At 48.2% G+C, this 13,530-nt stretch overlaps 1 protein-coding gene across 2 annotated transcripts in view; it reads right to left on the reverse strand.

Moving 5' to 3' along the window:
* The window catches only part of Stk32c (serine/threonine kinase 32C), a 95,814-nt gene that overhangs the window by 7,613 nt on the left and 74,671 nt on the right, over window positions 1–13,530 (reverse strand). For both annotated transcript variants that reach the window (XM_013143645.3, XM_063244999.1), the window contains exons 3-10: window positions 13,268–13,419; window positions 10,096–10,269; window positions 9,036–9,073; window positions 8,828–8,917; window positions 8,223–8,326; window positions 7,478–7,594; window positions 6,184–6,309; window positions 5,967–6,098 (exon numbers count right to left, since the gene is read on the reverse strand). In XM_013143645.3, coding sequence (XP_012999099.2) covers window positions 5,967–6,098; window positions 6,184–6,309; window positions 7,478–7,594; window positions 8,223–8,326; window positions 8,828–8,917; window positions 9,036–9,073; window positions 10,096–10,269; window positions 13,268–13,419 — 933 coding nt within the window. The remainder of the gene's footprint in view (window positions 1–5,966; window positions 6,099–6,183; window positions 6,310–7,477; window positions 7,595–8,222; window positions 8,327–8,827; window positions 8,918–9,035; window positions 9,074–10,095; window positions 10,270–13,267; window positions 13,420–13,530) is intronic.

The following is a 13,530-nucleotide window of genomic DNA, read 5'->3' on the forward strand; positions in this document are numbered from 1 at the left end:
ACCCAGGAAAATGTCAAGACAAAGAAGCAAAAGGCAATCTCTGGCCTCCAGCCCTAACAGAATAAGTCCAAGAGACTTAGACATGGAAGAAAGTGGAAGTTGCACATCTGAAATTTCTGGGATGATGGCAACTGAAGAAAAGAAACTACTTCATGAGAATATAAAAAAAATCAGATCAGAAATAATATCTCAGGTAAAAGAAGAAATAACAACATAATAAAAGTGTTGCTGAGCATATCCAAAGAAGATGGCGGGGAGGGGGGCATAGAATGAGGGAAACTCTAAATGAACAATTCAGAGAAGAACTGAATGCACAAAACAGACTCAAAGAGATATCCAGGAAATTAAAAACTACACTGAAAGCTGGCAAAATTGCTTGAAAGAAACTGAAGGCAGACTTTCAGGCTTTGAAGACAGGATGGCAGCTAGTGATTGCAAAAAAGAAAGATCTCTTAAAAATAACAAAGGGAGAGAAGAAAGCATCACCAAGAAGCAAGCCCTCTCTGAGGACCAGCACCATGCATGGGCTGCCATCAGAGTGGGGAGAGCCAGACCCCAGCCCTTCTAGCAAGTGGGCTGACAAACAAGAAGAGCCAATTCTCGCCCCCTACCCTGTAAGCATCCAGCTGATCCGGAGAAACGCAGATTGTGATGGTAGCTATTGAGGTGAAATGCAACTTAATGCTTGGGTTCTTTTGGTGTTTCACTGATCTTACAGGTGAAGGGCCAGTGTTCAAGGAAGGCAGTACACAGTGTAGCATCTATGGGGAGATCTCCTTCTGAAGGTGGTAGCCATTGTTAATTCTCTATTGTCTTGTTTTGAAGTCCTGTATCATTTTCATTGTTTTGTTGGGTTGGGGTTCTGTTTGGTTTTGTTTGATTTTGTTATATCCCATGGCATGGGCGGCTATTTCTGAGGGTATCTGTCTGAGGGTATGTCTGAGGGTATCTGCAGATATTTTGAGGACAATAAAAGGCAGTATGGTAATTATTATTGATTTTGTATTGTTTTGAAATCCTGTGTTACTTACACTGGTTTATTTTGATTGGTTTTATTCTATTTTCTTTTCCTTGGTTTTGTCCTTTTTAAAATAAAAAAAAGGAAAAAATAACAAGGAACCAGGAAATAACACATCAAAGATGGCAAGACGATGCAAAGACAAAGAATTTAAGAATGACAGGTGTCAGTGAAAAAGCAAGAGTTAAACACAAATGAAATAGAGACTATTTACAGAAGTAATACAGAAAACTTCCCAAGCCTGAGAGAAGGACCTAACATACAGATAAGTGAGGCATATAGAACTCCAACTAGTCTAATCAAGATCTCAGAAATTAACCAGAAGAACAGAATATTAAAGGCTGTTAGGGAAAACAAACCGATCACCTGAAAAGGAAAACCCTTTTTCCATCAGGATCGTCAGAATCATGATAGACTTCTCAACACAAACCATTAAGTTAAGAAGAGCGTGAAGTATTTCAAGTTCTGAAAGAAAACAATTTCCAACCCAGATTGATGTACCCTGCAAAACTATCCTTCAAACTTGATGGTGAAACAAGATGTTTCCATGATAAAGGACAACCAAAGGAATTCATGACCACCAAACCAACCCTACAAAGAGCACTGAAGGATATTCTAGAGAGAAGATAAAAATGACCACAGTCCCAGGAACAGCAGCAAAATAGGATCACTAAGTGGGGCACACAATTGAATGGAGGGGAAATGTAGGGAGCCCATAGCAGGAAAAAGCATGACAGAGGCAAACCAGTGCATATTGGCCACAACCATTAATGTAGATGGCCTCGATTCACCAATAAAAAGAAACAGGCAGAGTAGATCAAGAAACAAGGTCCAGCAATATGCGGTATACAAGAAACACGTTAACTTGAAAGCAAACTCATAGACTGAAAGTCAAAGGAGAGAAAACTGCACGCTGCATGTGATGGGATCCAGACAAAAGCAGTGGTAGCTTGCCCATCAACCACGAAATGGATAAGAAAGATACAGCATTTTTATACACTGGAAAGCTACTCAGCTATGAAGGATGATCACTCTTTTAGGTAAATGGATGCAACTTGAGGTCATGCTCTTGGGTGCAATGATTTGGACTCACATAAGTGAGTATCATGTTGTCTCCTAGTATAAAAAACTGAAAGAGCTAGTGAGATCCAAAATGTACAATAGATACTGTGAAAGTGAAAGGGGAGGAAACGTCTAAAAAGGGGAGATGGTAGCATTGTTAATTCCCTATTATCTTGTTTTAAAGTTCTTTCATTTCACACTTTCATTGTATTGTTTTGATGGTCTTACGCTGTTTTGTTTTGTTTGGTTTGATTTTATTATATCTGATGGCATGAGCAGCTATTTTGAAGATAACAAGATATATTATGGCAGCCATTGTTGATTTCCTATTATTTTGTTTTGAAGTCCTGTATTGCTTTCACTGCTTTGTTTTATTTGGCTTTATTCTTTTATTTGGTTTGGTTTTATTCTCTTAAAAAACGAAATTAAATGAATATTCAAAAACAGTGGGACAATTTTAAAAAGTATAAAATGCATACCCAAAAGCAGAAGGGGCAGAAAATACAGCAACAGAAATATTTAAAGTAACAATGGCTGCAAATTTTCTGAAAATAATGACAAACATCAGCCTACAAATGCAGGAGGCTCAGTGAACGCCATGCAGGATAAATGAGAAAAAAAGAGGAAAGGGATCCATACATAGGCACATCACATTCAAATTTCGGAAAGCCAAAATCAAAAAGATCTCAAAAAGCTAGAGGAAGAAAAAAAACCCTACTTAGAGTCAATCAAAGAATTATCTCAGATTTCTTGTCAGAAACTATGCAAGAAGAAAGTAGAATGAAATATTTAAAGCACTGAAAGAAAAAAACTTAACCTAGAATTTCATATCCAGTGAAATTATTCTTCGAATGTGAAGCAAAAATACTTTCAGATATATATAAAAATGGATAAAAATCATTACTGTAGATCCATCCTATAAGAAATGTTAAAAAAAGTTCAAACTGGGTGTGGTGGTACGTGCCTGTGATACCAGTACTCTGTGAGGTTGAGGCAGGAGTGTCCAAGTTTGAGCCCAGAGATGAGAACCTATAAATAAATAAATAGGCTGGGAATATGCAAAGGCCCTTGGGTTCAATCCTCAGTACCAAAACAATAACAACAACAACAAATAACCCTTCAGGGAAAAAAAAAAATGATGCAAGCTAGAAACTCAACCTACATAAAAAGGCAGAGTATTAGGGGAGTAAGTAGAGATTTTAAAAATCTATTTTTATTCTTAGCAGTAATAAGAGTTTAAAATAATCCTAGTCATGATATCTTGAGTAATTGCAGAACATAGGTAAATGAAAAGAAGGTCGCCTGCGCCACATGTGATGGCAGGAGCAGACGGGGGACACTTCATCGTGCATCCCCTCTACTGGACTTGAGATGGGAGGGACTGTCTGAAGGAGGACTTCAGTAAGTAGAAGGCACATTGCCGATTGTACAGCAAGCACTCCAAATATTGTAAGAGATGTATAATTAATGAGCTAAAACATGAGATCAAATAGAATCACATTAAATACTTAATAAAACCCAAGGAGACAACATGGGAAAAAGAAAGGACAAATATACGTAGATGCAGTTACTAATCTAGTGGATGTTAGCCCAACAATAGAAGGGTCACTTTAAGGATGAATGATCTAAATATACCATTTAAAAGATATTGTCAAAGTGGATTTTGATAGATGACCCAATTTTTAAAAGAGTGAAATAAGCATTTCTTCAAGAAGATATGCCTGAACAGCACCCAGCTGATGCTCAGTACCCTTACTCAGGGCAATGTGAATCAGAACCACTACCACTTCACACTCCGAGTAACGCTAAAAGCAAACAAACCAGGTAACAACAGAAGTTGGTGCACACAGGAAGACATCAGTGCCCTCGTGCTGTTGGTGGGAACACAAAGTGGCGTGGCTGCCTGAAAACAGTGTGGTGGTTCCTGAAAAGACGGACAAAAGTGGGGCACCCAGAACAATGGAAGCGCATATCCACAGGAAGACACGCATCTGAGTGTTCACAGCAGCTTTATCCAGCCATCCCAACGTGGAAACAGCCCAAATATTCACCAACAGAGGAAGGCACAGACAGAAGTAACATGCAAACACCCAGAGATAAAACACAATGTAGAAATGGAAGATTCCTCAGTGACAGAGGGATAAAACCCTTCATGTGGAACAACGTGGATGGACCTGGCAGTCCCCATCCTGTGAAGAGACCCGACACAAAGGACCATGTCCTGGGGGATTTCATTTCTATGAAATGTCTAGAATGGGAAAATCCATGGAGATTGACTTCTGGCAGGAGGAAGAGAGGAACAGGGAATAACTGCTGGTGTGTAGAGCTTTTTAAATGAAAACGTTCCAAAATCAGATGGTGGTGGTGGGTCTTCAACCCCACTAATATGCTAGAAACCAGTGCATTATACACTTTAGATGGGTGAAATGTATGATGTGAGTTATGCAAAACTCAGCTTCAAAGTTCTTAATTTCCCCATAGAATACTGGGAATTTTTTCTTCTCTCCAGGCTGCCTTTCAGAACTTCTCCCACCAACTGACCAAAATAATGTTGAGTCCCCCCATTCCACAGGTGCCTGACCTCACCTGTTCCTATCCACGGACTGGAGGAGGTCAGTGCGGTCAGCTTGGCTCTGTTTCTGGGTTCCTTTATGAGGAACTATCCCCCCGTCCTCCGATAGTTTTTATACCCTGAAGCCCTGTATCAGTAGATGCATGCTGCATGGAACTTAAATATTTAATCATAGGAAAGTGAAAGACATTGGAGAGAACCTCCCAAACATCTGGGGCCACCCCCTGTGGCTCTCTGCCTGTAATTCCTTCCATAGACACCAGGAGTCACCATCAACAGTGTGGTGGCAAAAGAATGGGAACACAGACCTAAATTCTCTGAGAAACTGGATCTGGGGAGCTCACTGGATCTGGGGAGTCTGCCTAGGAATTGGGGGCTTGGGCACCCTAGCATGCTCTCCACTGTCCAGGCTCAGATTTAGGGACAAGCTTGTCACCACTGTCACCTGACATCAACAATTATAGCCACAGTTACTCTTTGCACATCAGCAATACCCTAGTGTTATAGGCCTAACTATATCTCCCCCCACCGCCAAAAAAACAAACAAACAAAATCAATAAAAAAAATAGTTCCTAACCCCTACCACCTGGGAATGAGATGACTTGGAAATAGGGTTTTTGTGACTGTCATCAACTTAAGATGAGGTCATAACAGAACACATTGGGTCCTGGATCTAACTGGCAGCCTTGTAAGAAGAGAGGAGAAGCAGATCCCTGTGGGAAGGAGGCCACATGACAATGGAGGCAGAAACAGGAAGATGCATCTTTGTGCCTGGGGATGTTTGGGATTGACAGCACTTATAGCTGCTAGAGAAACAGAAAAGAATTTTCCTTCCTCTGGAGGCTTCAAGGGATCACAACTCTGCTGATACCTTCCTTCTGGACTTGAGCACTCAGAACCGAGACACAAGATCCTTCTATTGTTTCAGTTCCTTGTTTGTAGCCCTCCGTTATGGAAGCCCAGGACACTACTACACCTGGGCATTAATGCACCTGAGCACCAGCACACCGGACACTAACACCTCACCACCACCTGTGCACCTGAGCAAGTGGCCAAGGGCTTCCCACACGTGACCCCTGGCCTGCTCAGTGCTGATGCTCCCTGTGGTCACTGCTCAGCCTACTTTAGGAATGAGATGTTTGGAGAAGCTGCAGCAAGGGGAGGGAGTGAGGGGCACTTGGGAAGGTGGAAGGAAGCTCTTCTCTGGGCTTTAGGAAGACCACTCACTGGACTTTCAAGATGTGTTCCCTGGACAGAGGTCATGAGCAAACGCAGTGCACAGGTGGGAGAGAGGACTCCGTGCCCCATACCCACCGACTGGGAGCTGTCTCTGCTGCTGTCCCGAGACTTATTCTTGGCCAGCCGCTTCTTCTTCTTGTGCAGGGGCCTCGACTCCAGGATCATTTCCTCCAGCTCAAAGGTGGGGTCGCAGTGCAGGCGGCCTTTCTGTGGAGTGACAGGGTCCTAAGCCTGCCAGGCAGGTGCCACCTCCCCCAGGCCTGGAGCCACCCATTTGAGCGTACAGACTTACATTGGGCACGAAGCCCGGCTCCACCTTCTTCTCGCTCAGATCATCCCACAACACGTTGGCCAGTGACGGGGCAGCCTGCATGTCCTGAAGGCTGGAGAATCGGTGTTCAGGGTTCACAGTGAGGAGCTGCAACAAGGCCCGTGTCAGACTCTGGGCTCAATGTCCTCCCTACAGAAGACAGGCCACCTATTCCAGGCCAGAGAACTCCACAAAAGTATTTGCCAGGCTGAAGATTAGAGATTCAGGCCAGCAATGTGGCCCACAGAACAACTGCATTTAGTAGCCCTGATGATCAAGGACAGCAAAGGAGTGGCAGGGATGTCTTGCCATGACTTCCCAGCAGGTGGCAGCAGAGACCCAACTAAGGCTACCTTGTAACTGCACATGGCTTGCCAGACCTTAATACAAAACCACTTCCACCTCAGCATAGAATCTCCATGCCTGGATAAGCCCAGGCACTCAGACTTGCCCAGGGCAGCAGGGTCACAATGGTCAGCACCTGTTGCCTGGCCAACAGCTGGCTACGCCTGCTTGGTACAGCCTCTCTCTATACCCAGTTCTGACCCTGGGTATAGCTGTTGGACTCTCCCTTTGGACACATCATCCACCATATTTAAAGATGGCTCTCCAAGTGAGAAGTGACCCCAGCCCAGGCCTGAATCATGGATGGACGGCATCATTGATGGCAATACCACAAACCTGTGACCCTGCCCAGCTAATGTCCCCTCCATGCTATAGTCAAAGCCCAGGCCCTGAGAGATGCATGGGGAGCTGGTCTCTACTAGTATGATCCCCAGGAGGGCTGACTAGACTACATGGACCTCCAATAGAGGAGTGTGGCAGAGGAAGCCAGGAAGCAGCATGGGCATGCACCCAGCCTGGCACATACCCACTCTCACATGTGACATGCAGGTGGCCTGCATTCCTCGGTGTGTGCATCTGTGACGTGGTGTACTGACCAGTGTCCCAGCATGCAGACCTCTTGTGAGGATCAGACAGGCAACAGTGTAAAGTGATAGCTCACAATAAGTTGCCAAGTAGGCCCACCATGAGGAGAGGAGAGCATGACCCGCTGCTAGACCTCAATACACACAAAGGTAAGAGCCAGGCATCCTCTCCCTGAGTGCAGGGTGTCAGTGCTGCTGGCTGGGGAAGATTCTAGCATAGCACGAGTGAAGGGGTCTGAACCCCCAAGGTAGAGCTGCCTGTCCTGGAAAGGGGGATGCAGCCCTAAGCTTGAGGAGAATGAACACGAGCAGTACAGACCTACTGGTGGATACAAGGGGAGGCTCACCTTCCGCAGCAGGGCCACCATCTCCTTGGACCAGGTGGGCAGGTACTGGACACTCACGGTGCTGAAAAGCTGTACCAGCGACTCCACAGCGTTGCTCGAGTGGATGTCATAGGGCCTCTGCAGGCAAGCAGGCACTGGGACAGGTGCTCTTCACCCTCACCACCTCCAGAATAGTACCAGGCACAAGTGGTAGTATCTTGAGCCCCCACCCCCAACCCAACAGCTGGCACAGCACCCAATGTAGCTTTTGACCACTAAAGAGCCCAAGGAGAGGGAGCCTGTGTGGGCCAAGCTCTGCACCACAGCCTGGATATCATCTGGCTGGAAGTTGCAGTGACCCCTAGGGGCCAGGAGGGCTGCCCTCCTCAAGGCTAGGGTTCTGTGGAGTGGCTGAGGGGGGATAGGGAGGGAAGCACAAGGCTTAGGTTAGCTTCCAGTGGCACGAACACAGGGACACATGGCTACCTTGCTTTGCACAGAAAGTCCTCCCCTACACTGAACACTCTGTCCTGCCTGCCTTGTAAAGCAGAGATGAGGGTCCCATCCATTACCCCCACGAAACTCACCACAAATTCATATCTCCTTTACTTACTCAGGCACCAAGCATTAGCCCAGACACTTTGCTGAAAGTATTAGCACTCTGAGGATGGGGGTGGTGTGTCTATACTTGGCTCTCAGGCCATCCAGGTATAGGGGAATAGTCAGGTGCGGTCGGGGGCTGAGTGGCAGCCAAATAGATCCGTACCCATCCTCGCAGCAGCTCATAGGCCATCACCCCCACTGACCACCAGTCCACCTCGAAGGAGTAGCCGGTCCCCCCATTGACGAAAGAGTGGAAGATCTCTGGAGCTTGGAGAGAGAGAAAGAGAAAGAGAGAGAGAGAGAGAGAGAGAGAGAGAGAGAGAGAGAGAGAGAGAGAGAAGGGAGAGAACAGTTGAGCTGTCATGGCACTGGCCACTCTGACACTTGTGCCCTCACAGTCACACCTCAAGAAAAGGTGGCCTCCAGAGCCAAACAAGAAGCCCCCTGAGTGGTTTTGTGCTTTCCCACTGGGTTGGGGGAAGCAGCCCCCTTCTAGAACAACCCCTGGCAGAGACTTCCGTTGCTCTGATGTCTGCATGTGAGTAGTGGTATCCTTGTATTTCATGACTCTCACGTATGTCCTCATATCCTTCCACACACAGATGGGACCCTAAGGAGTCTGCCCCATCACTACTGCTGGGACTTCAGGGTTTAGCTTAACCTCACTAGTCATGGGTCCAGGTCACAAGACTGGGGGAAGGGAGATGAGGACTGGTTCTTAGGGTGGCTGAGGGTGGCCAGGCACTGATGTACAAGGCTTGAGCTTACCCATGTAAGGCTTGGTGCCAGCTAATGCTGTTGCCCGTTCTCCATCTTTTATGATAGTAGCAATGTTGAAGTCAGTCAGGTGTGCGTGTCCTGTGAGAGAGGGCCACGGGTGTCATTGTCCAGAAGGGGAAATGTGTCCTTGCATAGAGGAGCACCCCTCTGCTCTCCCCCTTGGCCTCCCAGGGCTCCCTATATGCCTGCCTCTCACCTTGTTCATCCAGAAGAATGTTGTCTGGCTTGACATCTCTAGAGGTGCAAAAAAAAAAAAAGAAAAATTCCTGAAACCAGCTGATTGCTACGCTGATCTTGGAAGAGCAGGGTTCCCAAGATGTCCTCCCAGCTGTGCACAAGTCAAAGAGGCTTGGCTTGGTCCTTGCCACAGCTCTGGGGCCTAATGGCCCTATGCGGGCAGAGCAGGCTCTTACCCCTCCTGCTACTCTTCTCCAGCAGCACTGGGGAGCCAGCCGTGGGAGCCCCCAGCTTCCCACATTCTGAGTCCCAATAGCAGAATGCCGGGAACTGGACACAGAAGGGTGTGTTCAGCTTGCAGCTCCCAGGAGAGCGCAGCAGACCCTTCTCATCTGGACTCCAGGCTGGCCCTTTAGCCTGAGGTCCAAGGCTGTGCAGAAGTGCTAGCAGAGTCCAGCTCTTTGATAACGTGGCCTCAGCCCGCAACCTGTCCTGAGTTCCAGACTCACAGTCACTACTCAGTGACTGTCAAGTGCCTGAACCTCGGCCAGACAACAGAATCCCCAAGGACAGAGAGGAAAGAATCTGATTTGCCTGATTTTAAATCATGCCACATAAACCTTTTCATTTTGTTCTGTGGCTGCTGAATTTTAGCCTAGTTTCTACTTCTTAATGTCAATTGCTTCCTAATTTCATCTGCCTCGTGCAAATGTTTTCATTTCCCCAGGACATGGCAGGTAGGCAGGTGGGAGCCCCCAAGTAAACAGACCAGAGGAAGGCTGCCTCCATGTGGCTGGGCCAGCCAGCGCTTCATCCTTGAGACCTAAGAGCCCTCTCTGTCCAGCCTCAGACAGGTTGCTTGGATACGGCCCACCTCAGGCAGACACCAGACACATAGCTATGGGGTTGGCTGAGGGGCCAGGCATTGATCACCCAGATGCTACCCTTTGCAACAGGTCCTCAGGTAAGGGTGGGGCAGGCTCACTGAAGTGTTGATGTCCCTCAGATGGCCCAGTTGGAGGTTGTCACCAGTCCTGTCCACCCAGGAGAGTGCCCTACTTCATCAGGTATGCACACACCTGTGGATAATGTGCTGACTGCGCAGGTAGTCGAGGGCCAGGGCCATCTCACAGATGTACAGCTTCACTGTGTCCTCGGAGAACTGGACATTTTGCTGCAGGTGGTAGCGCAGGTCCCCACCCAGAAGCAGGTCCACCACCATGAACATGTCCTCCTCATCCTGGAAGGAGTACCTGTGGCACCAAAGGAGGTCCCGGCATGGGTATGGCTGGGAAGCCAAAGTCACAGCTGCTGCCCTATCTGACACACAGCCCCCATGTTTTAGTTTAGATCTAAAATGGCCCTCGAAGCCTCCTGTGTCTGGCAGATGACTGGATTATGAGGGCTCATAGCTGACTTGCTGTTGGGAAGTGGGGTCTGGTTGGAAGAAGTGGGTCAGTGGGAATGTGATCTGGAAGGTTTTACCTCTCTTCCCCGATCCCTCCTTCATTCCTTCCTGTTGCTTGGCTGCCATGAGGTGAGCAGTTTTACCTCTCCCCCACGGAGCTTCTACCTGGAGTTGGCCAACTACAGCCCGAAACTTCTAAAACTGTGAGCTAGAAGCCTTTCCTCCATTAAGTCATTAAGTTTACTTGTGTTAGCTATTTTGTCCTAGCAACAAAGAAAGCGATGAAGGCACCCTGTCTGGAAACCACAGCTCCACACCACATTCCTGTCTAAGGCACTGACTCTACCACAGCTCAGAGCTGCTCTTAGCTAAGACCTTAGGGAAAGACAGAGAAGCCCATCCCGGAGGTAACGCAGCTGGGGGACCAGAGCTACCTAACAAACAGGGAGAAGGTGTACAGTGCCCAGCCTTTGGTTGTTTCCTGCTGGCCTGGCTTCTTCTTCTGTAGCATAAGAATAAAGACACTACTCTGGAGTGCTGCTAAGGAAAAAAATACGATAGTGTGGGAGAAATGCTCAGCACATTGCTGGGCACTGGGCTGGTATTTAATGACCAGCAGCCATAGTGATGACAGGGGTAGTGAGCTGTGATGGTGATGGCGATGCTGGCAGTGACCATGGTAGTAGTAATGACAGTGGTGATGGTGGTAATGGTGACAACGATCTTGGTAGTCATAGTGCTGATAATGGTGGCGGTGAGGAAGGGGGGAGGATTGATAGTGACGATGGTTATGAAACTGGTAATGGTGGTGGTGCTGCTGATGAAGATGACAGTGACAATGGCAAAATAATGCTTTAAGATCTCCTTCCACTTTGCAGTTTTTTCGTGTGTGAGCTCTAAAAGTAACTCAGATTTTTAACTGACTGGCTCTTTCAAGAAATAATCACAATACTCACTTTTCACGCGCTGGTCCTCTGCCTGCCTCCACAGCCTCCTCATGGAGGGTGTCCTGGGGGAGGTGGTTTGGGTTGGGGAACTGGGGAATTGGGGAGGGGCAATGAAAGAGCACCACAGAGTAAAAGGACTCTGGATGCCAGGCTCCACAAGTGGACAAGAGGAGGTGGTCTTCTCCACCTGGAGGCTCCCACCCCTGGGAGCTCCCACTGGGGTTATGGCAGCCCCATCCTGCATGGCTCTGGGATGGCAGGAGACATCACCAGTGAGCTGGCCTATGGGGTGAGGGAGCACTGCAGCCTGAGGGAAAGGTACTCATATTAACCAAAGTGATGGCTCCCAGCCCCAGGCCAGAGTGCTCTCCCTACACGATGCTGCAGACGGTGGCACAGGAGGCTACTCCATCTCTGTTCCACGAGCAAGAGAAGTGAGGACAGGGAGGTTAGTACTGTACACAGCTGTGGGGACCAGCCAGACCTATACCTATGTGCCTGACCACTAGACCACTCATAGAGAGCCAAGGAGGGCTGGTGTAAGAGCAGGTCTGAGCTCCACAAGAGGGAAATCCAGGGTCTTCTTCACAGAAGTCTCCACGCTGACATGTCCCCATGGGACTGCATACCAGGTCTCACTCACCTCATGGCAAGCTCATTTGGTCTTTCTAGCCTACCAGGGAAGAATCATCCTGTCTGAGGTTGACCGTCTGACATAGGCCTGACCTCCTTGGCCACTAGGAGGCAAGGGCAGGATGAAGGGGCATTTGATGTCCCTAACTGAACTATTGCCCCCAAGATATGAAAACAAAACAGATCACAAAGACACAGCCTTGCCCAGCCAACCTCTTTAGGCTGCCTGGAATCAAACAGCAGTGAGCACCCAATGGGTCTCACTGCATGAGAACCGTGGCCACACACAGAGACAGACAAGGCCCCAGGGTAGGCAAGGGGCAAAGAGGTCCTTGTGCTGTCCTATTATTCTAGGCAGCTGAAGTTCCATCATGCCTGGGCCCTGTGGCTTTGATCAGCACTCTTGTCTCTTCCCAGCTGCTTAGAAAGGGCAGGCTCCCACCTCAGCTCAGTACAGTCCCACTGTCCCCTGTCACTACAGACAGAGTCACATGACAGTACTCCTGAGGCATGCAGTGTGCCTCTGGGAAATGGTCACTGTCTGCTCTAAAGTTCTGTATCCTATCGTGGTGACCTCAGGTCACCACATGGGGAGAGGGCAGGTTCAGGCTCTAAGCCAGTCCCTGAAATAGCTCGCCCCAGTCACACTGTCAAATAAAACACATTTATTCTCCATGATCCGAGTGGGAGTTGGGTGCTTCTTCCCGTAAGGTTGGCTGAAGGATACTCAGATGCCTAGTGGGAGAAAGGCACCTAAACCTTCCAAGACTGTGGGTTAGGGTTCTCCCATTACCAGGATCCATGTGCTCCACGAAGAGTTTGGGAACCATACCCATCTGTAAGCACATCACAGAACACAGCAAAGAGCCAACAGCCATGTTCAGGGAAGACCCCTGGGTCAGGGAGAAGCCCAAAGAGAGATGCTACAAGATCCTGTGCCTCCTGGAGCTCAGTTTTTTGTAGGAAATTCAAAGTCAGCCCCTAAACTCTCCCCAGGGACTTCAGGTTAGAGACCCCGCAGTCAGCACATCTCCACTGCAGTAAGCCCTGGGCTTCTGGCAGGCCCAAGATGGCCCCGGGCACAGCAAGGTAAGTTGATGGGAAGAGGAAGGAAGGCCTGCGAGTGCCAAGATATCCCAGAGCTGTGACAGTCAGGCAGCAATGGGTATGGGGCAGACAGGAGAGGAAATGGCTCCTTGCCTAACTCCAGGAGGCAGTCCTTCTGCAGCAAGAGTCTCTGGTAAATCTGAGGAGTACGCTTACCAGAGGTTCACCAGGAAGACATGCTCAATCTCCTGCAGGATTTCCAACTCTCGGAAGACATTGCGGACCTCGTCACGCTCAATGCACTGCTGCTTGTTCATGTACTTCATGGCATACATCTTCTCTGTGTCCCGCTTCTGCACAATGCACACCTGGAGGGAAAAGGCATTTCAGTAGGACACGTTGGGGCAAGAGCTCTGCAGTTTCCTCCACCACAATCTGTTCAGGGTATCACTTATGTAATCAGAAGTGGCCCACCTGTG

Source organism: Cavia porcellus, unplaced genomic scaffold (genome assembly GCF_034190915.1).
Source record: "Cavia porcellus strain 051 isolate PalLab524CR breed Dunkin Hartley unplaced genomic scaffold, mCavPor4.1 scaffold_2, whole genome shotgun sequence".
Taxonomy (NCBI): domain Eukaryota; kingdom Metazoa; phylum Chordata; class Mammalia; order Rodentia; family Caviidae; genus Cavia; species Cavia porcellus.